The 24,250-nt window shown below is 44.8% G+C and overlaps 2 protein-coding genes and 4 non-coding genes across 7 annotated transcripts; 2 read left to right on the forward strand and 4 right to left on the reverse strand.

Annotated features, from left to right (window-relative positions):
• Positions 1-627: 627 nt before the first annotated feature.
• Positions 628-2,298, forward strand: LOC118770889 (corticoliberin-like). The gene is made up of 2 exons (XM_036518653.1): positions 628-1,042; positions 1,776-2,298. The coding sequence occupies exon 2, from the start codon at positions 1,793-1,795 to the stop codon at positions 2,282-2,284; it is 492 nt and encodes a 163-aa protein (XP_036374546.1). The 5' UTR covers positions 628-1,042; positions 1,776-1,792; the 3' UTR covers positions 2,285-2,298.
• A 738-nt stretch (positions 2,299-3,036) lies between these two features.
• trim55a (tripartite motif containing 55a) lies at positions 3,037-18,929 on the reverse strand. Of its 2 annotated transcripts, XM_036518624.1 has the most exons (10): positions 18,595-18,929; positions 18,200-18,372; positions 14,843-15,023; positions 14,485-14,580; positions 13,779-14,012; positions 12,443-12,465; positions 12,225-12,349; positions 11,057-11,313; positions 9,291-9,497; positions 3,037-3,173 (listed from the first exon to the last, which is right to left on the reverse strand). In XM_036518624.1, the coding sequence occupies exons 1-10, from the start codon at positions 18,757-18,759 to the stop codon at positions 3,057-3,059; spliced, it is 1,578 nt and encodes a 525-aa protein (XP_036374517.1). In that variant the 5' UTR covers positions 18,760-18,929; the 3' UTR covers positions 3,037-3,056. The 2 variants fall into 2 exon arrangements, with proteins under 2 accessions (XP_036374517.1, XP_036374518.1); XM_036518625.1 differs by lacking the exon at positions 9,291-9,497.
• A 717-nt stretch (positions 18,930-19,646) lies between these two features.
• trnaa-agc lies at positions 19,647-19,719 on the reverse strand. The gene has a single exon. It is a non-coding gene; the product is annotated as a tRNA-Ala (tRNA).
• Positions 19,720-19,915: 196 nt separating this feature from the next.
• trnaa-agc lies at positions 19,916-19,988 on the reverse strand. Its single transcript has one exon. It is a non-coding gene; the product is annotated as a tRNA-Ala (tRNA).
• Positions 19,989-20,190: 202 nt separating this feature from the next.
• trnaa-agc lies at positions 20,191-20,263 on the reverse strand. Its single transcript has one exon. It is a non-coding gene; the product is annotated as a tRNA-Ala (tRNA).
• Positions 20,264-20,464: 201 nt separating this feature from the next.
• trnay-gua lies at positions 20,465-20,550 on the forward strand. Its single transcript is given in 2 exon segments — positions 20,465-20,501; positions 20,515-20,550. It is a non-coding gene; the product is annotated as a tRNA-Tyr (tRNA).
• The last annotated feature ends 3,700 nt before the right edge of the window (positions 20,551-24,250 follow it).

Raw genomic sequence — 24,250 nt, forward strand, 5'->3', positions numbered from 1 at the left:
CCTATTCATAGAGGCAAACGAGGCAAAATGTGTTAATTACTGCAGGGAAACGATTCGATCTGAAGAAAAGCATTCATAACAACAGCATATATGCACATCAGCATCAAAGCGTCCAATTAATCTATCAGTTCATTCATTCATTAATATGACGGGCAAGTGTGGGATGCAGGATAAGCCTCATTTGTGTGTTATGACCAACACCTAACATTGTGTAATACGCATAGTTTGAGCGATATTCACACTGTAAGAGATTACCTTGGTGTTCCGTGGGCGAATTTCTTACACTGTGTACCGCTACACATCTGCAAAAGGAACAACAACTTCTAAAAAAAAGCGAAGATAAAGTGTCCGTGTAGTCTGTCACAAACCGACGCTGTAGCCTATTGTTAGATGTTCTCTTCGGTGAAAAGATGCAAGTTAAAGGCTATAATCAAGAACAGCATATGCAGCCCATTTTGCTTATAAACAATGATAGCTTAGATGGTTTATAGGCTACAGGAGCGCATGGAACAGTCTTGCAGAATAACTACATGAGTGACGGTGCATCAGTAGGCTTGGTCAAAATTCTGCATATAACTAAATTGCTAAATATAGTGATAACTAAGAATATATACGTGTGTGTGTGTGTGTACATATGTGCATATCTCAAATTCAAGGTTGCGTCGGAGTAGTTGCAAGACGGACAGTCAACTTTAATTGGAGACAGTAAAATTAACCACGTTTCATATAATTGTCTTTGTTTAAAAAAACGGCAAACTACAATATGACACATCTCATTTGAGGTCCTCTGCAGACAAAGCCGAGAGATTCCCCTGATCATGCAGGTGTTTGTAGAATTTCATTTGCGTGTGACGCAAAATCAGAGCTGAGTGCGTGCCAGTTCTGACAGGTCCGGACTATAAAAGTCCTGCAGCCGGCCGGTCTTTGAAGACATCCTCTCATAGGGTACTTGAAGGACCACAACCTAAGCAAGAGGAGAAAAGCATCTCAGCGAATTAACACCAGCTTCCAGGAGCAAACTAAGTATAACGGTGTTGCTCAGGTACGGGAATTTTAACTTTTGTATGCAATCTCCGCTTTCAATGACACAATATATATTCTACGTTTGCTTTTAGATTGTCTTATTGCGATATGTACATCTACAGAAATATACTTATACCCATCTGCTGAAAACATATGAGTGAAACCAGCTAGTTGGTTGTTTCACATGGTGTAATACGTTTAAGGAACGTTGACACGTTTTAATAATATAAGCACAACTGTTAAGATATGTACACACTTAGAAGGTACAAATTTAACAAACATTTGTGATCCATTTCACCGCAAAACTCATTATTGTCAAAACGTTCACTTTATGAACTCTTTCTCTTCGTTCGAATAATTTAAAGCGCATCGCCTTAGATCTTGTTAGGGTACGTCTTTTTTCAAAAACCCAAACATGTTCGAACAAAATTAATTTATTCAAAGTAATTTTGCACATTTCTTTTTTGTCAGTTACTAACCAATGCAAGCACAAATGCAAACAATATAAAATCAGCATTGACTATATTGGATGCTAGTACTAGTAATAGTAGATAATAGCACTATTACTAGTAACAGTAGATAGCCTACAAGTAATTGAAAAACTCCGTAACTAACTTTTTTTCCAGAACAGCACTTTCTGGAGCGCAATTCCCTTCAAAAAAAAAAAAAAAAGAACGTTGACAAACATGAACTGCCAAGCGTATCAAAGATAGAGTGAACACATCCACATAATGAAATGGTCTCTTTCCCAGATTTCTGCTGGTCGGACATGAAGCTCCCGTTCCTTGTCTCCACCGTGGTTCTGCTCGTTGCCTTCCTACCTCGTTATGAATGTAGAGCTATCGAAACCCCCGGCGCTGCCCAAGCAGCGCCTGGTCCGCAGTCTGACCTACAGCAGCAGTCTCTTCCCATCCTTCTGCGACTAGGAGAGGAGTACTTCGTTCGCCTTGGCAACGCGAACCAGAATCTCCCCGCGCTCGCGTCCGCGGACGCGTCCTCGACGACCGTCAAACGGGCGCTTCAGCTGCAGCTCACCCAGCGTCTGTTGCAAGGCAAAGTTGGCAACATCAGTCGGTTCAGGAGCAGTTACGCTGACCAGCTCGATGACTCAATGGAACGAGCAAAGCGGGGCGAGGAGCCCCCTATTTCCCTGGATCTGACATTCCACCTGCTCCGAGAGGTATTAGAAATGGCTCGTGCTGAACAATTAGCCCAACAAGCACATAGCAACCGAAAAATGATGGACATCTTCGGAAAATAAATGTGACGTACATCCATCTGCCAAAGGATTTTTTTTTACATCTCGCACAAAACACAGTATTCTATACCATGCATCTTTTTGCATTGTTTGTTCATCCGTTTATTCATTTTTATATGTATGCATTTATTTTTATAGCTTGTAACCTCAACTGAAGAAATGAACACGAGGAACTGTAATTTGCTTGATGGTTATCAGATTGTATCATAAAATGCAGGAAAATGTCGTTTTAATTTATATAACTGCTGTATCAATGCTACTCGAAGAAACATCTATAAAAGTATTCGTTACTTTTTCCTTGAAAATACCTATTCATATTTTGAGTAGATTCTTAGGAAGTTCACAGATTTCGGGATGACGTCTCGGAAATCGACAACTTCTCTGAAATTCAGTTTCACTGTACTCTACTTGAGTTTGATAATAAACACAACATGAGCAACCAATCTTTTCTGTTGTGCAAGAGAATGTCTGATATTTATATTTTTAAATAAAACGTTTAAAGTTTTGTTTGCACTTTGCTGTGTAGATTCTTGCGTGCCGAGTTTTCAACGTGCGTGCATACGTGTCTTCAAAACAATTACGTTTCACATTATTTCAAAGTGGCAAAAAAACGTGGCATAAACTAAACGATCACAATGCACAGTCTCCGCAGCGTGTCAGGGCTTAAAGAGAACCGAGTAGGGTGCTCTTAGCAGAGTTCTGTTTCAGCCCAGGAATTCCTGAGCCAAAGAGAATATCGCGGCACTGCATTCAGTGTCTGGGGTAAAAAGTGACTCTATTTTAGAGTGTTGAGCCAGGAGAAGGAGAACACGTGCCGCGGTCCTTCTCCGCCTTTGTCCTCTGGATTTTGACTGCCGTCTCCCTGACCTCCGGCCGCATTATCAGAAGACCCCTGTAAAAAAAAACACAGCAAAGAAAAAGGGGAAAACTACGTTGAAATAGCCGTCAATCAATAGTTACATACGGGTGGTTCACAGAAATGTATTGAAATGGCAAGTAAAATAACAGCATAATATCACATAGCGAATGACAGAACTTGCATCATTTTAAAAGTTTCTGAGTGACAGTAATGTAGATTACTCGTCATTATTACATCCTAAATTGCAGTAATTGATGTGAATAACATATTATGTGCAATTGCCCTTTTAACAATAAACTTTGTGCATCAAATACATCTGTCATTAACTTTTACAAACACTATATCGTGGGAAGAAGATATAGGACCAGAACGGCGCACTGACAAGCATATTCTTCTCATTCTGAAGTAAGCACACTACAATTCACCGGTAAATAATTTAAATTATTCCCAAAACGACGTCATACAAACAAGACACCCTCGTGCAAGTGCCTCATTATTGTTCAAAGTAAACCAGTAAGTCGAGGAAGCGATTCGTCGCCATGCGCGCGCTTCATCGTGCCTTGCGCTTCATAAGATTTATGGACAAGAAAATAAGTTTGTGATGTCCTGTCCAGTGTATGTCACTGTATTCTCATAGAATAGCCCTTCTGTTTATGTAATTGAAACAGAATTTTAGTTCTGATCATCCTTGAGGCAATCCAGGACATACTGGTTTTGTTAAAGATGCTAAACAAATAGTTGAAACTTTTGTCATCCTTTGTATACAGAGAACAAAAAAAGAGAGAATTTTTATTTCAAATGTGTTTTTAAACACTGCAATGAATGCACAAAGCCATTTAACACCGCCAACCCCCCAACAAACCCTTACATGCAAACCATGTCACCTGGTCAGTGTTGATGATGGTTAGTTATGTAAAAAAAAAAATATTATGCTGCTGGACCTACACTAACGTTCAATCAAAATTCAAATTCTCCCTGAGGTACCAAATTACACTAAAGGCATTATGGTTACACACAACCTCTCTCAAACAAGGCTGTTTGGTTTAAAACAAACCTGAAGACAACACACAGGTACATAGTACATTTTTTCATTTACATAGTAGAATAGGTTTATTTAAATACCCCTGCCTGAAGGGTCCTCTCTCATTTAACAGTGTCACTGTACTGCCATTGCTGTGAGCGCTGTTCTCCCTGCGAAAACTTGTGCCAACCTATTACCTTATTTAACAATGTAACAGAGAGCAAAGAGCATGTAAGCAAAACAAAAAAGTGATAAACTTTATGTCTTTTATTTTATATGATTTCCTACCCTCAAAGCAAAGATCAGTAGCAGTGTAAGAAAACACCCAAAGGAGTCTCCCTGCTTGTGTAATTTTAACTTAAAGGAGCACAGGGGAATAAGTGGACCAGACTTTTCTTCTGGTTCAGATCTCTGCAAATGTGCCGGCCGAGGATGAATCCTCAGACAGAATATGACAATGAATTTTCAAACAGCTATTAAGCAAAATCCTGCCCTGCTCCATCTGAGATGTCTTCTCTCCAGCAATGGTGTCCGCCACACGCCATATGAGTGTCATATGAAAATCATAACATAACCTCATAACCAGCAGTGTAGCATAGTGGTTAAGGAGCAGGAAGGTTGCCGGTTCAATCCCTGCTGGGACACTACTGCTGTACCCTTGGGCAAGGTACCCAGTTGCTTCAGTAAATATCCAGCTGTATAAATGGATAACATTGTAAAACAACTGTAACCTATGTAAGTCGCTTTGGATAAAAGCGTCTGCCAAATGAATAAATGTAAATGTAAATAACCTCCCTACCTTTGCGGACCCTCTATGGGTGCTGTCGCACTTATTTCCTCACACACATTTACTATTTTAGTAACAATATTTGCAGTACAATGTTATATGAGCGACAATAACAAGGGTACAGATACAGAATTTAAAAAAATGCTGCCAGCAAAACAAGATAAAAGCACTGTGGCTACATGAGCCTACAGCAGCTCCCTTACAAGCACACACACAACGCTGGGAATGGATCACAAGAGACACCCTTTCCTAATCGCATGGCATGGAAAGCTCCAGAAGAACATAAGAGGAACTACAGTATATGAGCAGCAGGCTCCTCTGTGGCCCTACAGACACGCAGAGAGTGCCTGACGCTGATTTGTAACGCCTCAGAAGCCTTCACCCTGAGCGCTGAGGCGTCAGGAACAGGGCTGACGAGCGTCCCTGACAAGCGCTGGCAAGACGTCACCTGACTCGCTATATGAGTCTGTTTGAGCTGACTGGCTGTCTAAAGCGACTTCCTGCCCGTGGGCGGACGAAAGGGGAGGCTCCCGTGCCCCGTACATTGCCCTGACAGTTCTGGGGCGACGCAGCGTTCGGCCAATCACAGGCCTGCCAGAGACGGAACGTGCGACAATGGGTCAGCTATGGTGAAGAACCTCTGAGTGCGAGATGAACAGCACAACTGACTCAATCACCAGCGAGGGGTCAGAGGTGTAAAGACATCAGTGGTTTAGCTAATCGTCAAGCGTACGCGACCCAAGATCCCGGGCAGCTCAGCTCCCAACCCGGCTGGCCGCAGTGTGCCCGCAGAGCTTAATGCCAGCAGAACATTTAATGACCGGATGCAGATCAGCTTGTTATCTCGACCGGCCCTGTTCAGAGAGTGTAAGTGGTTTCAGGAAGAGCTGGAGTTTAAAAAAAACCCTCCTTAATTACAGCCTTCCAGGACCAGAGCTGCGTAGCCGCATTCTAATCGATATCCGTCCTGTTGAACAGTGACAAATGATGTCACGTTACAGTGTGCCAATCAGAGCTGTTTCACTCGGCTGCCTCCCAGAGCAGCAGATGACAGACTGGAGTGAGCATCAGTGTCTTTTAGACATAGCGGGGGGTGTGTTTGTTCCCTAGTGTCAGAGAACAGTGCTATTAAAGCAGGAAGCACAAACCACCACCCGCCAGGCAGGCAGGGGTCAGGCCCCCTCAGTGAATATAATAATGTCAATAATAATAACAATAATACCGGGCAGCATGTGGATGGATGGGCTGCCTTTCAGGAATCCCAGAGCACCTCAGAAAAAGGGAACGACACATCACAAAGAGCGCTAATGTTTAGCCTCCCCCACCCCAAATTTGTAGCCCCCATCCCACATGGAGGACACATGGCAGCCGTTTTGCACGACAACGGCTCACCACACATCAGCTGAGGAGCAGACAGAGAGGATTTATGAATCCAATAAACCTGGAGGATGATAAATTGGCCGAATTGAGAGAGCCAGGCTGGGAACTCCCTTCTCTTTTTTATTATGAGATTAACATCATGGACTTCAATGACCGCAGTCAGTCAGGGCCTCTGTTTGGCATCACTTTCCAAAGGTGTTATCTCTGGCATCAGTGTCCCAGTCACTGTGCAGGGCGTTGGTTATTAGTCCCATCCAGGACACTGCCCCCTACTGGTACACCAACATCAATTTCAGCCAGTCAGGTTAATTTCTCAAGAGGTCTCACATCTAACTACAACCCTGCACAGCTTCAGCAGTTAGGGAACAGAAAGACACAGCAGTTACTATGGCTGGCAACTGCATCGTTTAGAAATGCATGACTTAAACAGTATAAATCTGTCATAGTGAATCCTGAAACCTGTACAGTTTTGAATTTTGGGTATTTGTAAGCTGAGGGCGGGACATGACCACTGTGGTTCCTGAACACAGGCGAAGCGGCTTAGCATCCAAAGAGCCGCGGAAGCCCGCCGTTTCCTGTAGTCTGTCCGCCTGAACGCAGCTGTGTACGGAACATCCCATGCCACCAAGTGTTACGCAGTGCCCATATCACTGACCCAGAATCTGCGCATTACGCAATCGGCCCGACATCACAGTTTCAGCTCGGCCAATCAGCTGCCAGCACGGCGCTATAAACAGCGTGTTTACGCGGGGCGTGGGAGGACTGTTCCACACGCGAGAGAGGTGCAGGGGTGGGTATAAATGATCTCAGCTGACAGCTATTTCCATGAAAGCGAATACTATAAAAAACGACCTGGAATTCTTTTTTTTTTTCTTCTGAGGCTTGACATTTTTCCTCATTTCTTTGTGGAACATTTGGAATTGCTTGTTGTACATTTTTTATTGCAGCTGTGGGTGTACCCTTATATCTCAGACTGTGATTGGTTGTATGTACCTACAACTCCTTAGACATGTACTGGATCTTGGTGGAAAAGCCTTTGAAGGCCCACACCGATAAATAAATCCATAGATGATACACAATTTGCAATGATACTCTCCTGGTTTCTCTTTGCATACTCAGAGGCACCAAGTTCCTTCCACTTAGGAAACACATGGGATTACACAGCCTATAAAATAGTACATACTAAACATCTTTTAACAAACTATACTTTAACATCACTTATGGTAATGCTATTGATGGCTTAGAATTCTGGGACCAGGTAGTTTTTGAGAAATAACATCCAACATCTATGAGCAATAAATCATAAAAAGTAATTTGTCCTAAAGTAACCTTTGAGAGAACCCCAAGCCTCTTCTCAGAACACTGCTTGCACAGTTTCTGGACTCAGTTTCCAACTGACAGTCAGTATTTCCGTCTTTCTTGCTTGACCCTCCCCACTATATTTTACAGAAAGACAGCTTTATGAATATGATTGAACATGTTAAAATGATTTTTAAAGATGCTGTGACCATTAGAATGGAGGTGCACTGGAGATTTCTCTACATCATGTTATACATTAGCAAAAGCTGAAAGAGTAGCAAAAACATTTTGCTTTCTGGAACAAAAGTGCACCGATGTTTCGATACTGAAAAAAAAAACAAACTGGTGATGTTGAAAGACAGAAAGCAACTTCAAGCAGATGGGCAACATTCATGATTAAAGTGACCTCAACATCACTGAATCCACTTTGCTCATTCAGGTCAGCATCCAGGGTTAAAACCAAGCTACATTTGTCAGTACGGACACAACGCCATAGCACAGAAGTGTAGTTTCATAGCATGTCAACCTCTCTGAGGGTAACTCGACAATCATTGGGGTATTCTTCAAAAGAACAGGTTTGGTCTCTCTTCCAGGCTCTCCAAAAACAAAAAAAAAAAAAAACAAAGTGATAAAAATGATGGGGAAACTACAATTCTGATGAATTAGTCAGTGCACAGAAATAAAATAGAATGATCATCCTACCCAAAACTGTTAAAATTGCAGCCTGTACCAGACTCCAAAGCTGATGCAGTACAACAAACAAAGCCAGAACTGTCAGGCACAAAGCTATTTCCTGCAGGAAAGAAAACACACAAGACACCAGGGCTTCACGTTCGGGCCAGAGCTCTGACAACAGATCAGTATCACGTCGGGATCGGCCGCGAGCAGCCTAACGGTGCTGGGGAAATCTCACGGGACAGCACAAGGTGAAACTGCTCCGCTAACCAGAGCTCTGGGACAACAGCCGAGCCAATTCTAAACATTCAAAAAATCAAAGTTATCAGCATCTAGCCTGAAACAAGAATGCTTTCCTAATAGCCAGTTAGGAAATAGCTCTCCTAACCTCTGACTGCTTGCAACAAAAAAAAAGGAATAATATACTCACATCTTTTGATTAGCGGCATGTTATTCTACTGGTTGGATTTAGCAGTTGACTCGAAAACTGTTAAATTTACGGGTTGTTTGTTGCCGGGCGCAAATGTAAGTAAATTATTCCACAGCAGGTAAAAACATTAGGAAACGTGACGAAGGGTGTCTCGCTTGAAATACGACACTTGTTTCAGGAGATAAACTAATCCCCCCAGTGGCAAAGGGCCAGCCCTGTGGGGTCAAAGGTCAGGAAAGACTGCCCAGTGACTGTGATGTCTCTCCATGTCACCAAACAGCATGTGACTGCCGGGTTATGAAACCACGGCGGTGGCTTTTATTTCAAATATTAAAATAAGCCATATCAAAATCAGCTGTGAAATGCAATTTGTTTTTGTGTGTGAATTACTTGTTGCACATATTCCATCCAGGAGACAGCCCGCAAAGCTCACATGTAATTATTTATTTTATTTTTCTTACAGAGAAGGGGAGTGAAATTGATTTACGTGTCCCTGGCAGCGTGTCAGCTGCGCTTGTGAAATGTTTCCCGGGAAACTGTTGCCGGGCGGTCACTGACCTGAGAGGAAGACGTTGTGGAGCTAGGCTCCTTTTTGGCTGAGTCCCGGCCTTCGGTCTGTGCCGCCTTCTCCTTGCCCCCCTCGTCTAGCGCCGACACCGGCACCTGCCCCTGGGCCACACCTTCCCCCGGCCGCCCAATCGGGGGCCTGTACCAGCCGGGGTACAGCAAGGGGTCCGCGGTGCCTCTCCCGGCCTCCTGAACCCCCTTAATGACACCACAGGGAGGGGAGACAGACACAGCACAGGCCCGGCTTCAGTATGGCCACGCCCCCCCACCCCCGCCCTCTTCCTGCCCTCGCGTGGGTGTGGGGAGAAACGGGCGTGGCGCGAGAGCAGAGGAGAGTTCCGCTCTCTCTTCTGGCAGCGGCGTTTGGCAAGCGGCGCTTGCGTTTTTTTTTTTTCCAAAGCGATGTGACGGAGCGGTCATGCAGGATGGCGGGTGGATGGCGGTGGCGTTGAGGATGACGCGGTATGGAATGGCTTCTCGTGCAACAACGTGAGCGTAGCCATCGATGAACTCAGGGGATTTGTTTGGTTGTTTGTTTTTTTTTTAATGATTGTGATAATGGTAGCCATTCCGCTAGGTGAGATGGGGTGTCCCATTAACACATGGCTACGTCTACGGCCGATCATGATGGTGGACCCACCAGGCGTAGGTTTCCTCACTCAGAGGTGGGCTCCTGTCCTGGCCTCTGGCCGGGGTTAGCATGGTGTCACATGGCATGCAGATGGATTTTTGTCCAGACGGAGCACGAACAGACCTGAACTTCGTGCTCATGCACATTAATGCAACCTGCATGCAAATGACACTCAGCACTAATGACGGGCAACAGAGCGGCCGATAATTACTGCTCTAAAAACACCAAACACCCCCCCCCCTCCACTGCCCCCCGCCCCGTCCTCACCCCCGCATGCAGCAATCACACAGTCTCATAGCTTGCAAACCAGTGTTATTTCCAGCATCATGTCAGAGCACAAAGAGTCCCTGCTGTGGGCTGGTCTGTGCCCCTCTAACAGAGAGGCAAGGTGCTTTACTCTCTCCGCTGGATACCAGCGGGGACATGGCAGCTACCTTTCTCCCCAGCTCAAGATCAGCGAGTGGCCCCCGCTATTGTAAGCGCTTGCTTGCAAAATGCGAACGCCACAACGGACGCAGCAGAGGAGAGTGTGGGGAGGGGTGTGTTTCGTTGACGATGTCACACTGCATGTGCCGATTTCATTTGCTTGGTGAATGTGCATGGACACACCAAGTACCTAGAGCACACTCAACCTGTAAAGAATGGTACATAAGAGCCTTCCAGGCATAGTGTCATTATTCATTCATTTATTTGGCAGATGATCCTTTCCACAGCTACTTATATGGCCAAAATACCATACTGTATTGCACAGGGAGTAAAGCTAACAGAGGTACAGCCTGATATATAGACATATTTATATGCATATATACACATATACATATATATATATATACACATATACATATAAATGTATATATAGGAAAATATGTTGTGTTTGAATGCTCACTCTAACAAAAAAAAAACAAAACAAGTAAACAAAAGAGGGTAAAAATAAAGACCAGGAGGAGATGGGAGAATTCAAAACGTACAAATTTAATCAGGTGGGATTTTTCAGGCGTATGCCATAGCGAGAGGTCCTGGCACCACCAGGGGGAGCCAGTGAGCCCCCCACTCCTGCCCACCCAGAGTGAGAGTCCCGTGGGGGGTGCCCCAGCGGCGTGGGGTACGAGAGGGGTCAGACTCTCACCTGTGCCGGGGCGTCGGCCGGCTGGGCGGTGCCCTGGGGGGGAGGGGCGGCGGCAGGTTCGGCTGTGCTGCGTGGCTGTTGGGGCGGGGCTTGCTGAGGGGGTGCTGGCTGCTTCTGCTGAGGCTGGGGGTGGGGCTTCGCACCAGGGACCGCCCCCCCGGCACCCTGCGCCGACTCCGGCTGGGCCCCCGCGGCAGCTGCGCCTTCCTCTCCTCCCTCTTCCTCATCTTCGTCTTCCTCCTCATCCTCGTCCTCTTCTGCAATCGAGACAGACATCGAGTTCCTCGTAAACATGGAGGAAGGCTGGATGTGTCCTGAGTAGGATTTTATCACTTACCGTTTCAGCAGATAAGAACAACTGAAACAGCTTGCTGGCTTAGGTGTCCACATGGATGCAGACAGTGTTGTTTCACAAAGTTTCACAACCATCCAAACAAATTTTGTCCCCTGAATGTGCACTTAGGCTAGCTCACCCTGTGGCCTACATAAACACCCGTCTGAAGACCACACAGAGATTTTTTCCTGCATTCGGTAATATAATTCCTGCTTATAACATTGCACCCTGTTTACGACGGGGTTTCAAGGAATGCATTTCGCAATAAAACTGGGGACTGGCTGTTATTTAACAAACACATTCCATTAAGTACAAGTCCTAGTACAAATACAACTCCTTGTGTGGAACAGAAATACCTCCTACATGTCTCGACCCTGCAACACTGAAAGCCCATCTCTGTAAGCGCTCTGTCACACCACCACCCGATTCACATATCTGAGGCATTTGCACAATCGGAAAGAGCCTCTATTCCAGCATCAGGACAAGTTGCTGGTCAAGCACTCTAAGTGACACCCTAGGTAAGATATAGGTAAGATGCGTGAATACAAAGACAACCTTGAGACCACCTGCTCGGCATCTCATCACACTACATTACATTATTGTCATTTAGCAGACACTCTTATCCAGAGCGACTTACATAGGTTACAGTTTTTACCCATTCATACAGCTGGATACTTACTGAGGGAATTCTGGGTGAAGTACCTTGCCCAAGGTTACTTCAGCAGTGCCCCAAGCAGGAACTGAACCAGCAACCCCTCGCTTACGAGCCCTGCTCCTCACCGCTAGGCTACACTGCCGCCCAATCTCTGCTTCTCTGCATGAGCTCCTCGTTACCTTTGATGAAGTCGATGTTGCGCAGAGCTCTTCCCTCCTTCTCGAAGCTGGCCGTGAAGTGGTCCATGTTCTCGTACCCGCGCTCCACTTTGTCCAGGTGAGCCGTGCTTGAGGCCTGGCTGATCCTGCCGAAGAAGGAGAGGTCAAAGATTATTTTTGGAGAGTCGCTCCAGGAAGTAAGTGTCACAGGAAAGAAAAATTCACAAGGGAGTACTTACTTCTGTAGAAGTGGTTTGGCATTCTGTAGAACAGAAAAAAAATGTAGATTACACACAATTCACCTATTTCACATTAAGTCCTTTATTCCAAAATGGTGACCTTTGGTTTAAAAATTATCTGGTTGAAGACAAACTGAAATAAATCCTTTTGTTCAACTGTAGGTGACTGTCTCTTTCTTAATTTTAGAATCGACACTCAAATCAAATCAACTTCTGTACAATATCAGATAAAACAATAAAGAAGAACTAATACAATAACAAGCAAAAAAACTGTATACACACAACTTTTGGAACAACATTTGGAAAGACCTGTAATTACTCCATTATGTAATCCCATAGACATACACAGCTTATACCTTTTACATGTTATCTCTTTATTCACATGGAGGTTTTCTAAAACACCTCAGATTGATCACCTTGATCATGGATACAGTGTCAGGGTGCCGAGTCTAGGAAAGGAGTCATCGATGTTCAATCCAGCTTAACCACTCCACCACACTACACACTAAGGGTACAGCCTGATGACCAGTGACACTCTTGAAAATTAAACCTACAAACTTGTGATTAAAAGCTATTACACTACCGCCATATAGGAGGTAAGAGGAGAGATCCTCCCCTCGATCAGACTTTTACCTCCATGTGCTTCACACTGAAAGCTCTGTCTCTGCCTTTGTTGAAGGAACAACTGTTCTGTTTCACTGGCTCTTAATGAGCATTTTTTCCCCCTCATTTTCCCCCTTTTCATGCACTTTGGCAATTTAAGATCATTTAAGAGTTCCAAATGCAACAACAGCCGCTGAACCCGTGTGCGAGTGACAGGCAATACATCTGCAATCCTCCAGTACACACGCATGCCTATTGTGACTATTTTTGACACTACAAGTCCCAGAGTGCACCAGCACACAAGCCTTAGAGGAAAGGCATACCCTTCTCATGCTATTGGAGTTGCTCATACGTGCCCACATGAGTCCCAGGGCATCGAAGAGGGAGCAACAGGGTGATCTGGCTGACCAGCCCATCCCTATCCCCAGCAGAACAAAGCCAATTTATCCTGCTGGTTTGGACTCCCAGTCATTACCAGCAAATGGCACGGCCGGGTTCGAACCCGTGCCATAGGGTTCAGCCTACACTTGAAACCAGCAGTTTTACCTGAACCATTCAAGAACCCAATTATGAACATTCTTACAATGTTGTGGTCTAGAATAAAGTATCTACAACCAGCATGGAAAGGTAAAACAGCTTCTGATTCTCCTGTTACCAACCAGAACCTCTAAGAGGTAGGACAAAAGAAACACTGGTCACAGCAGACAGAGAAGCTGTGGAGAAAGGGTGTGACCTGCAGGAAGACGGCCATCTCGGGCTCCTCCATGGTCTGGATCCCCGTCTCCACCACCTTGGACATGGTCTCCAGGTGGTCGCCATACTTCCTCTGTAGGCCCCGGATGTAGTTGAGCTTCTCGTCCTGCTCCGCCACGATCTTCAAGTTCATCTCGCCCTTGCGGTCCTCCAGGATGGAGTACAGGTGATCGAACTTCTCGCACGCCTGTGACTTCTGCCTCCGCCCGTTCTCCTGGGAGTAACAAGCAGTGAAAAAAAACAACCTGATGGGTTATGGGGGGGTTCTGACATACACTGGCTTAGAATGGGGGTGTGAGGATGCTGTAATGTGGGGTGGAATGGAATGGAAGTGGAATGGGATGGAATGGAATGGAATGGAAGTGGAATGGAATGGAATGGGATGGAATGGCATGGAATGGAATGGAATGGAAGTGGAATGGAATGGAATGGAATGGAATGGCATGGAATGGAATGGAATGGAATGGAATGGAAGTGGAATGGAATGGAATGGAATGGGATGGAAGTGGAATGGAATGGGATGGAATGGGATGGAAGTGGAATGGAATGGAAGTGGAATGGAATCGAATTGAATGGGATGGAAGTGGATGGAACGGAACTGTTTGGTGTAGCCATTGGCTGTTGGAGTGCTGTAGTGCAGTGGCAGCCTCAGGTTTATGACTGAGTTATGAGGGGGAGGGATGCACCTCGATGATCCTGCAGGTCTCCTCCAGCTGGCTGATAATGCCCTGGATCCGGTCGTTGTTCCCCACCAGCATGGCTATCCCATCACTCAGCTCCGTCTGGACCAATCACACACACACACAGAGGCGCGCGCGCGCACACACACACACACACACACAGAGGCACACACGTGCACACACAAACACACACACATTCAAGCAAAGACACATGAAACAGTAGCATGGAGAGAGAGAAGTCCATCAGTACGAGGGAGTGACGGAGATAGAGAATAAAGAGGGAGAGCAGCAGAGAGGAAGTGATACAGACAGAGACTGGGAGAGAGAGAGAAAATGACAGAGACAGGAGAGAGGGACAGATCACCTTCTGTTTCTGGTATACGCTGTTGAGCGGAGCGACCTCGCAGTCTTTGTGACTTCCGAACACCTTGCAGAGGGAGCAGGTGGGCACGCCACAGGTCACGCAGTAGATGTTAATCTTCTCATCCGCATGTTCCTCACACATCGGCTGGTCCACCTTCCGCTCCGGGGCCGGCTTGCTGCCACTGGCAGGCAGACGGGGAGGTTACGCTCACAGTCACAGTGGGCTCAGAGTCACAGTCACAATGCAGTCACAGTTACTATGATGTCACTGTCAGTGTCACAGTGACATCACAATCAGAGCCACAATCGCTGTGACACAGACAGATTTGCAGTCACAGTGACGTCACAGTCACAATAGAATCATGTTCACAATGGAGTTATGGGAGAGTCAATGTCACAAAAGATCCCAATCATATTAATATCAGAGATTTGTGATCTAATCAGTTCTAAAACAACAGAACAACAGTGGTGAAAACAGTGGTATTTTACCCATGCAACGCTACAGTCCACCCAGTAAAGCTGAAGTTCCATAAGTCTATTATCTCATGGTCTTGGAATGTTCATAACAAAGACTGTTCATAACAACACCAAATCAACCAATCAATTCACAAAGCATTTCTAGTCTGACTACCCGAAACAGTATTTATATTGAAATAATGTAATTTGTCAGACTCTACATTCAGCAGTTCATGAGCACAAAGACTTGATAGCATCAGTATAATATTATATTGACATGAGATGGAGAAACAGTCAGTTGTGGTTGCAAACTGCCACTTAACATGCTCTAACTTATTCTTCATGCTCTAACTTAGTCTTCATTCCTTTCCTACAGTTTTTCTGTATCCAATAAGCAAGATTGTTCTCAAGATTTAAAATCACAGAAAAACGCAGACGGCAGAGACCAACAGACCCAGGATTTTTTCATAGCTCAAGAGGTAACAGTAGTTGTGAATAATGGATTATGCTTGGAAAACTACCTTTCACTTGCTCTATACCCTTTCCAGTGATAGTTATGGATCTACTGCCTTTGGCCATTTCCTGAAGATTCATGAGACAGCAGTCCGAACACTTTCAGCCTCAGCAACAGCAGCTTTAAGTTAGCGATGCTGAGAACACAGAGCAGAGTATCTGTTCAGTAAATAGAATATCTGTGGCTGCACCTCTCTCAGTGCACGTGTAACAGGAATCACACCGCTCTGGACGAACAAGGGAATCCTCTCTGTCTCTCTCTCTTTCTCTCTCTCTCTCTGTCTCTCTCTGTCTGTCTTTCTCTTTCTCTCTGTCTGTCTTTCTGTCTCTCTCTCTCTCTGTCTCTCTCTCTCTCTCTCTCTCTCCATCTCTCTCTCTTTCTCTCCATCTCTCTCTCTGTCTTTCTCTCTGTCTCTCTCTCTGCTGTAAGTACACCAGGCTGATGCACAGTGACAACAGCTCAGTCAAACTGCTAAAGGGTGTTCCGAATCTAGCGCCTGGCTCTGGCCCTGAGCAGAAGAGGAACAGCTGGGGTGAAATGGGAAAACCCCTGCTCCGTAAACCACCCTTGCAGATGAGGACCACTTGTGCATGATCACGAACCTGGCTGGCGTACTGTCCTGTTATCCTCCAATAAACACTTAATTTAAATCCATCCCTTGCTGTTGTGGGAAGGTTTGTAAAACTGTTCCTCCACAGTTAATCCTATCCTCCACGATTGCACCTATATGAACCTCACTAACTCTGTGGACTTATGCCCGAACGTTAAGACCAGTGCCCCCCTCCTCCATTGCTCAGGTGAAACATGAAACAATACCCATGAGGCGTTTTCCTTCTTTCTTTTTAATCTTTTATTTTTTAATAATCGCCATCACCTGGCCATATTGCAGAGCCATTCGATTTATTTAGCTCCCGGAGCCAGAGGGTTTTGCTCATTTTAAACTTCAACGCAGCAGCACAGAACACCAAAGAATACTCCACTCAATATACTCGCGGTCTGCACTGCAAAGACGTCACGGGGTCCACAGCCTCCTCAATGAGGCGTGCTTTCTGTGATGATGTGAATTCATGCCTGAGCGCCCCCCAGAGCTACCCTTTGAACCGTGCCAAAAACATAGAAATACACAGCGCAAACATGCACAATCAGTTTATTAACGCAAGATCAAAATCAAATGAGGAAACAGCGCCACAGTGGCAAAGAGGAGAAAAATGGAACTACACTGTAACAGCTAACAACTTAGACCAGTAAAATGAACCTTGAAGTATGAATAAAAAGAAGAAAAATGATTCCTACCATTCTTAACAGAACGTAGGCACTGATCTGGTTTACTCTTCAAACTATACATCCAGTTATTCTTCGTGTTCAAATTATGAAAACTGGTGTTATATTCGCCTGCACGACAAAACTGCAGGTAGTGAAAAGACAGCACCTACTGTTGCTGCATCTGGAGCTTTGACTGACCAAAAAGCGCCTGTCTAACGGCTGATGACTGTACTGGTTTCAAGCACCACAAATCCAGTGTAGTCACACACAACTTCACAGAGTCTGATGGGGTATATGTTAGAGTCCTACAACATGGCACAGATACTGGTGAAAAAAAAGAAAAGACCATATCATTTGTTGCTGACAAGTCAGCAGTGTTTCACATAAAAATACATGTGCCCACTTCATGACAGTAGAATATACTGCATGGATGTCAGTAGGATCTCACATGCTCATACTTCAGTCAAATATAAATAGTCTTCACTTCACGGTTGCTTCACTGGCCTACATATAAAAATAGTTCAAACTAGCATGTCACTTCAGGCCCCAGCTCAACAAACAACCTTGTCCTGTTCTCAGACCACCATATAGAACAAACCCAGGCTCGGTTCTTTTTTTAATACAGACAGGAGCCATTTGTTTGAGGGGATTCTCAGCAATGTGTCATGAGTGGTTTTGATCTTCTGGAGGCTCTGGATGTCTTGACAGGGCCCCAGGCTGTGGTGAGAGTGGAGAGGGCACAGCTCTCAGCTCACACACTGACACTGTGAACTGAAAACTGGCTCAATGCAATGGACAGCCATAACAGGGCTATCCATGACAACCCATCATAAGTGCTGTAAGAGTCACCGGCAGATCACAAGTCCCTGCTACATCCAACCAACGCTAGCCCTCTCCATGATCGTAACCCCCCGAGAGCCGTTTGCATGAAAACAACCAGAATGACAGCTAATACAAATTCAAAAAAATGCTCTGGACTTTCCACCTGGCAAACCCCTGCTTGTGCAAGTACAGGGTCTCACCTGGTGGAATCCTGTGTGCACAAGTGTACAGTCTCACCTGGTGGACCTCTGCTTGTACAAGTGTAAAGTGTCACCTGGCGGAACACTACTCGTACAGTCTCACCTGGTGGACTCCTGCTTGTACATGTCGATGATGTTCTCAACCAGCAGGTTTCTCTGCAGCCCGTACACCCCGTGTCGGTCCAGCACCACCTCGTGTCTGCAGGAGGGGCAGCGGAAGCGGCCGCCCGAGGCCACCGTCGTCCCCCCTCTGGTTGGTAGATATGGATTTGAGGCCTAGACACACCGGCATTACACAACCGACAAGAACCTGATTAAAAACCCAGGCAATATCAATGACAGACAAAGTAAATGTATGGATGTAATAATTTACAACAAAGCCAAATTTGTTCTTTTGAAAATGAACACAAAATAACACTTAAAATGTAGCAAAAGTAAAACAACAGCAAAGCTTATTCGACACACATTTACATACACAACTGAACCAACAAGACGTACCTGAAAAATATCATTGGCACACTTTCTGCAGAGGTTGTGTTGACACGGGAGGATGACCACTGGTTTAGTAAACATTTCCAAACAGATGGGGCAAATGAGTTGTTTCTCCAAGTTGTCCATGGTGTCTTGCTTTCTGGAACCAGAGTAGTCCAAACTGATACTCATTGCACAGTGGAAGAAGAGAAAAACAGTGTTCTTTTTTTTTCTCTGATGGGGAAGAAAATCTTTCAACCCCCCCAAAACGGGCGACTTGGCAGCGACTTTGCTATTTACTGAGAACAATGCAGAGTCATGGGCCTTCTTCAACAGCGGTGTCCTCAGAGTTTCGCCTGAAAGATCGCATTGCTCTCCTGTGCTGGGCAGAGTCTACAGAGTGTCACGGTGCTGTTTTTAGAAACCCCCCACGTCAAAGGTTGCCATGCTAACTTGCCCATATATGAAAATGAGAAGAGGACACGTCCCGGCAGCTGTTACCCCCACTGTGGCGAGGAGAAGAAACGTTCCACTTTCAAAAGGAAACAGCAGCTACTCCACTCCGCATACCTCCGGGAGGCTCAGGCTAAAGTTGGGTTCATCCTTATCACAGAGACGCTGCAGCTTGTCGTGGATGTGTTGCTTATTTGAGTTTTACTGTGTTACCTTTAGAGAAGACACTAAATAAGCATTAGATCCGGAGAACTGTTTTTTTAAATTGGACAAATGATTTATATGGCAAAAATATTTAAAATAAGTCACTATCCGCACCCATCGATGCATACCTGTTCTAAATTAAAACCTTACACTGTGCATTTACTGCTCACTGCGATGTGAGAGAGTGTGTAGCGATAACTTTTTCGGAGCCCTTTCCTCGATAATGTTGCAGCAACACAATGCCCTGAAGGTCGAGTTGAGATTCTTCAGAATTACTAATATGAAAGCGTCTTTTTGCTAACGACTTTTGCTAAAGTTTGGTTTCACCGTTCTTCCGGGTAGTTATATACCGAAGGCGGCTACCACGCCTTACTCAGGTGTGGACTCAGCTACGGGGGACAACTTTTCGAAGTTAAAAGCTTTGGAGAATGCGGGCATCGATCCCGCTCCCTCTCGCATGCTAAGCGAGCGCTCTACCATTTGAGCTAATTCCCCTTCCTTTGACAAGAGAAGGGTAGCCATTTTGGCTCTATTTGTTCATGATAAATGTTGCATTTTGCAATGTAGGCGGGTGGATCGATAGTGGCGGTGGATCATTTCTCTAGTTCCACCAAATCCCGTGCAAGATAAATACTTCATTTCAAGCATCCTGCGTTTGTAATAATTATTAATCCCATAACATTAAAAGCTTTGGAGAATGCGGGCATCGATCCCGCTACCTCTCGCATGCTAAGCGAGCGCTCTACCATTTGAGCTAATTCCCCTTCTGTGGGGGACGGCAGGATAGCCATGTTGGCTCTGGTTCTTCACAATAGCTTTTACGGTATTTCGCCAAGTAGCGGAAAGGAAGTTAATTTCAGGACAGTGGAGTCGGACCATTTGTTCAGTTTCAATAAATGGCAGGCTCGTGCAACGTGAATATCGTAATTTCAATAATAGTTATTAATCCCATAACGTCAAAAGCTTTGGAGAATGCGGGCATCGATCCCGCTACCTCTCGCATGCTAAGCGAGCGCTCTACCATTTGAGCTAATTCCCCTTCATACGAGCCTTTCTGAGCAGTCGGTTTCCAAAGTAACACATTATGCACACAAATTGCACGTATGCTTGCCTTTTAACATCCAATCGACAAAATATTCTTTTTTTCGGAAAATCATGACTGTTTAAAAAAACGATATGACCTAGCATTGAACCGATGCTACCATATACTATTACTCGCCAGTCAGGCCGGTTGTCAGCACCTTCGATAGCTCAGTTGGTAGAGCGGAGGACTGTAGAGTACTAACTGCCATCCTTAGGTCGCTGGTTCGAATCCGGCTCGAAGGAGAGCGACTGTTTTAGTTGCCTAGCGACTAGTGCTTCTCTAAGCGACGTGTGATTTTAGTGTTTGTGCTAAAGTTTTTTGCGCTTATCTATGGAATCAAAATCTCCAACAGTCGTCAAAAGAACGTATTGTTCCCATTCTTTGGAAAGGGCCGAAAAACCCGTATGAAAACACGTGTTAAGAAATGAGTCACAGACAGTAAGTATAGGTTTCGATGTGGTTTGCAACAGCCACGAAACTTCAGATAAGTGGCGCAAAAACAGTTTGTAATTTTTAATTCCGTAACAAATACGTAAAATTGCTGACTTTTTTCTAAAAAGTCCTACTGAAATCCAATATTTATCGAACTATATAAACAGTGGTGGGTACATTATAGGTGAGGCATTGAGATTAGCTATTTTGGTCTTTGTGAGCTATTGTATAGCTGTGTCTTAATTGGGATGGACACCGCGATGGACAGCCTTCATACCACACAGATTGGCTGAATTGTATCACTGAATCATTGAATCATTTAGACTACTCTGCCTTGGGGTAGATGTGCGAATAGCTTTCCCTTTCCGTCTACTGCGAACCGGATCCAGAGAGTACGATTTATGTAGTAACACTATACTACCACTAGATGGTGCTAAACACCCAAGCATGCTGTAAATGAGTGCTCCAGGCACAGAAAAGATCCGGCCCTCAATGTACGTCATGAACTGGGCCACACGCACAGAACATAGAATTAAAAGTGAACAAATTATAGAGAGAGAGGAGAGTCCTTGTAATGAGAACCCGACATCGTGTCTTATAAAACCTTTGTGGTGGAGCATGTAATTTTTACACATTTGGAATAAAAGAGAATTATTAGCTTTCATGGAGACAGGGAACGATGTATAGAAATAGTGTCTATGAGCATGTTTAGGTCTCTTACATTGAATATTTCCCTGTATGTGAAGTATGTATAAATGTTTTCTTTTGCTCTACGTGGTTAATGCTGTTCATTGCTGCTTTCGTTTGCCCTGCCAATAAGCCATCGCTGAATTGAATGGAATTGAATTGAGAGAGGGAAAAGAGGGAGGGGTGGTGGGCCATCTCTGGTGCATAGCAGCTCAAGGTAATTGTGCATAGGAGTGTAAACCCCCCCCCCCTCCCTGGAGAATTCTCACATGTGCTGCTCACCTGGTCCCTCAGTCCCTACTGTAGCTTTCCCACGAGCCCCTGGGGTTGACAGTTAAAATTAAAGATGCCCCCCAGGGACCGGCAGGGTGCAAACAGCATGTTAGAACAATGTTTAATTGAAAAGGCGGTCCCTTGAAATGACATCCTACGGGAGATTTAAGAGCGTGCCCTGCCAAATAATATTTTACAAACATGGCAGCCGTTGCAAACATAGCAGTGGTTGCTTTTCTGCTTGTGTTACAGCCTTCAATCAAATACGATTTTTATTATTAAGAATATTTATTTCATAGAAAACAAGTAACTGCAATGACCCATCAGACATACATTACATCACATTATTAGCATTTAGCTGACGCTCTTATCCAGAGTGACTTACGTTGCAATTTTTTTTACATGTTGCCTGTTTATTCAGCTGGATATTTACTGAGGCAGTTCTGGGTTAAGTACATTGCCCAAAGGTACAATACCAGTGCCCCAGTGGGGGATTGACCCAGAAACCTTTAGGTTACAAGTTCTGCTCCTTACCACTATGCTACACGGCTGCAGAACATAATTTATACCTTAGTGTGCTCCCAACCAGCTATTTCTTTTAGATGACCTTCTATTTCTTTTTACTTGTCTTTAAACAGGTAAATTTCAGTGTATGTGGATGTAAAGTTTGTGTTTCCTTTAATCCTTGTTTATCCAGAAAGATCCGATGAGAATTCTTTGACCTGGAAAAACAAGGTGGGTAACCTAGGTGACCAGTCAGTAGCAGGGGGGGTTGTCAAGTTTGGGAACATGGCCAGGATGCCAGGATTAACATCCCTGTTCTTAAGGATTCAATAAGCACCATGACATCTTTAATGGCTAATGGCTCAATGGTAACCTGAATTTAACAGAATATCTGTCATCCATACGCTAGCCAAGCCCAGCAGCACTTGGCTCCTGTCCCTCCAGCATGTGAAGGCTGCACGTGAAATCTGGCCGCTGGCTGTACGCATATCAGATAAACCTCGGGCGCAGGAACGTAAATATTTGTCCTCTCGGTCATTTGACACACCACTGCCTTAGAGCAAACGTCCACAGTGCCTTTCAGGATTCCAGGGGAAACAATGGAAGCCCTGTGTTTAACACATCAGGTAAACTTTACAGCAGCCATTGTTATAATTCAGCTTGTCAGGTTAGAGGTTGAAATGCACTTCTTTCCCATACAATGTCTATATTGCATGCTCTGTTACATACTGCATACAACTGTATGCTATATAAGGAATGCTAATGCTTTTCTTGTCATATGTAATCTTTTAAACACGAAATAGGGAGTATGTTGCAATGACATTCCAATGAAACAGACATTATCTTGTACAGAGAACTGGGCTTGAATCCAATTCTAAAAGAAATGGAAAAATCAAACACTATAATGAATGAATGCTGGAAACAAAGCCGCCTGTGAGATGCCACAGGTGCCGGTGTGTTCTTCTCGTTTAGTTTTTGTTGTTTTTGAAAAGCCAGGGAGAAGGAAGAGTTACTTCCCTCAGGTGACTGTGCCTTCTGATACATCATTTCATTCACGTCAGACCCTGCGTTTACGTAGCCCCCTGTTACACAATGTACATCTAACTGCAAATCGGAGCGGGATCTGAGCATGTGCGGTGCAGTAACGATAACACAAAAAAAGGGCAAAGATTGTTGCGACAAGATGCGTCAGCACATGATGACTCTCTTTAGCAAAATGTGAAAAGTGACTGTCAAAGGTTTCAGGGCAAGGCCATCGGGTTCGGTCGGTTCGTTCCCAAAACACCAAACGCTTAATCTCTTGACGCAACCTTCAGCTCCCAGTCATGCGTGGGTAATTACGGGGGCCTGCCATAGTCACACCCATCAGAGGTAAACTTGGGTGTCTCCCCTAATCCTCCTGTCGCACTCTGTCACACATGTGGTCAAAACAAGGAGCACATGAGCATGGTCTTTAACGCAAAGTCCTCTTTTTGAGTGCTTACAACTCCACTCACCACGCCAACACCAGGCTCTGACTGGAAATGAACTCACTGAACCTGCCTTATTCCTGTTTCTTTTTAACTAAGCCAAGATTGTGCGTGGAACAACATGCCCTTATGTATTAATTTAGTTTATTTCTGGCAATGATGAAAACACGGAAACGCTGTGTTAGATGAGTAATTTGAGATTTAACAGCTGATGAGGAAATTGAATTGTTTCCTTTCCAAGAATGCACACATCATCCACATAGGAAATATATGTACGTATCTCTCTCTCTCTCTCCACACACACACACACACATTTATTTATTTATTTCCCCACTGATCTTATCCAGCACTCGATGTTCTGAGACAAGAGCACTGTAAATGTTCAGATCTGCTGATTTGCAGGGGTGAAGTCAAGTGAGGACAGGATCCTGTGAACTTTTGCAGAATGTTCAACTTTTTTGTGGGCCCATCTGCATCTCCCGTATGACTGAAGATCAAACACAGCATCACATGTCAGGATTCACAGTTTGGCCAGGAGAGACTCTCACTGTTTTCTGTGATAGATACTGTGGGATCT

Source organism: Megalops cyprinoides, chromosome 24, assembly GCF_013368585.1.
Source record: "Megalops cyprinoides isolate fMegCyp1 chromosome 24, fMegCyp1.pri, whole genome shotgun sequence".
NCBI classification, from domain to species: domain Eukaryota; kingdom Metazoa; phylum Chordata; class Actinopteri; order Elopiformes; family Megalopidae; genus Megalops; species Megalops cyprinoides.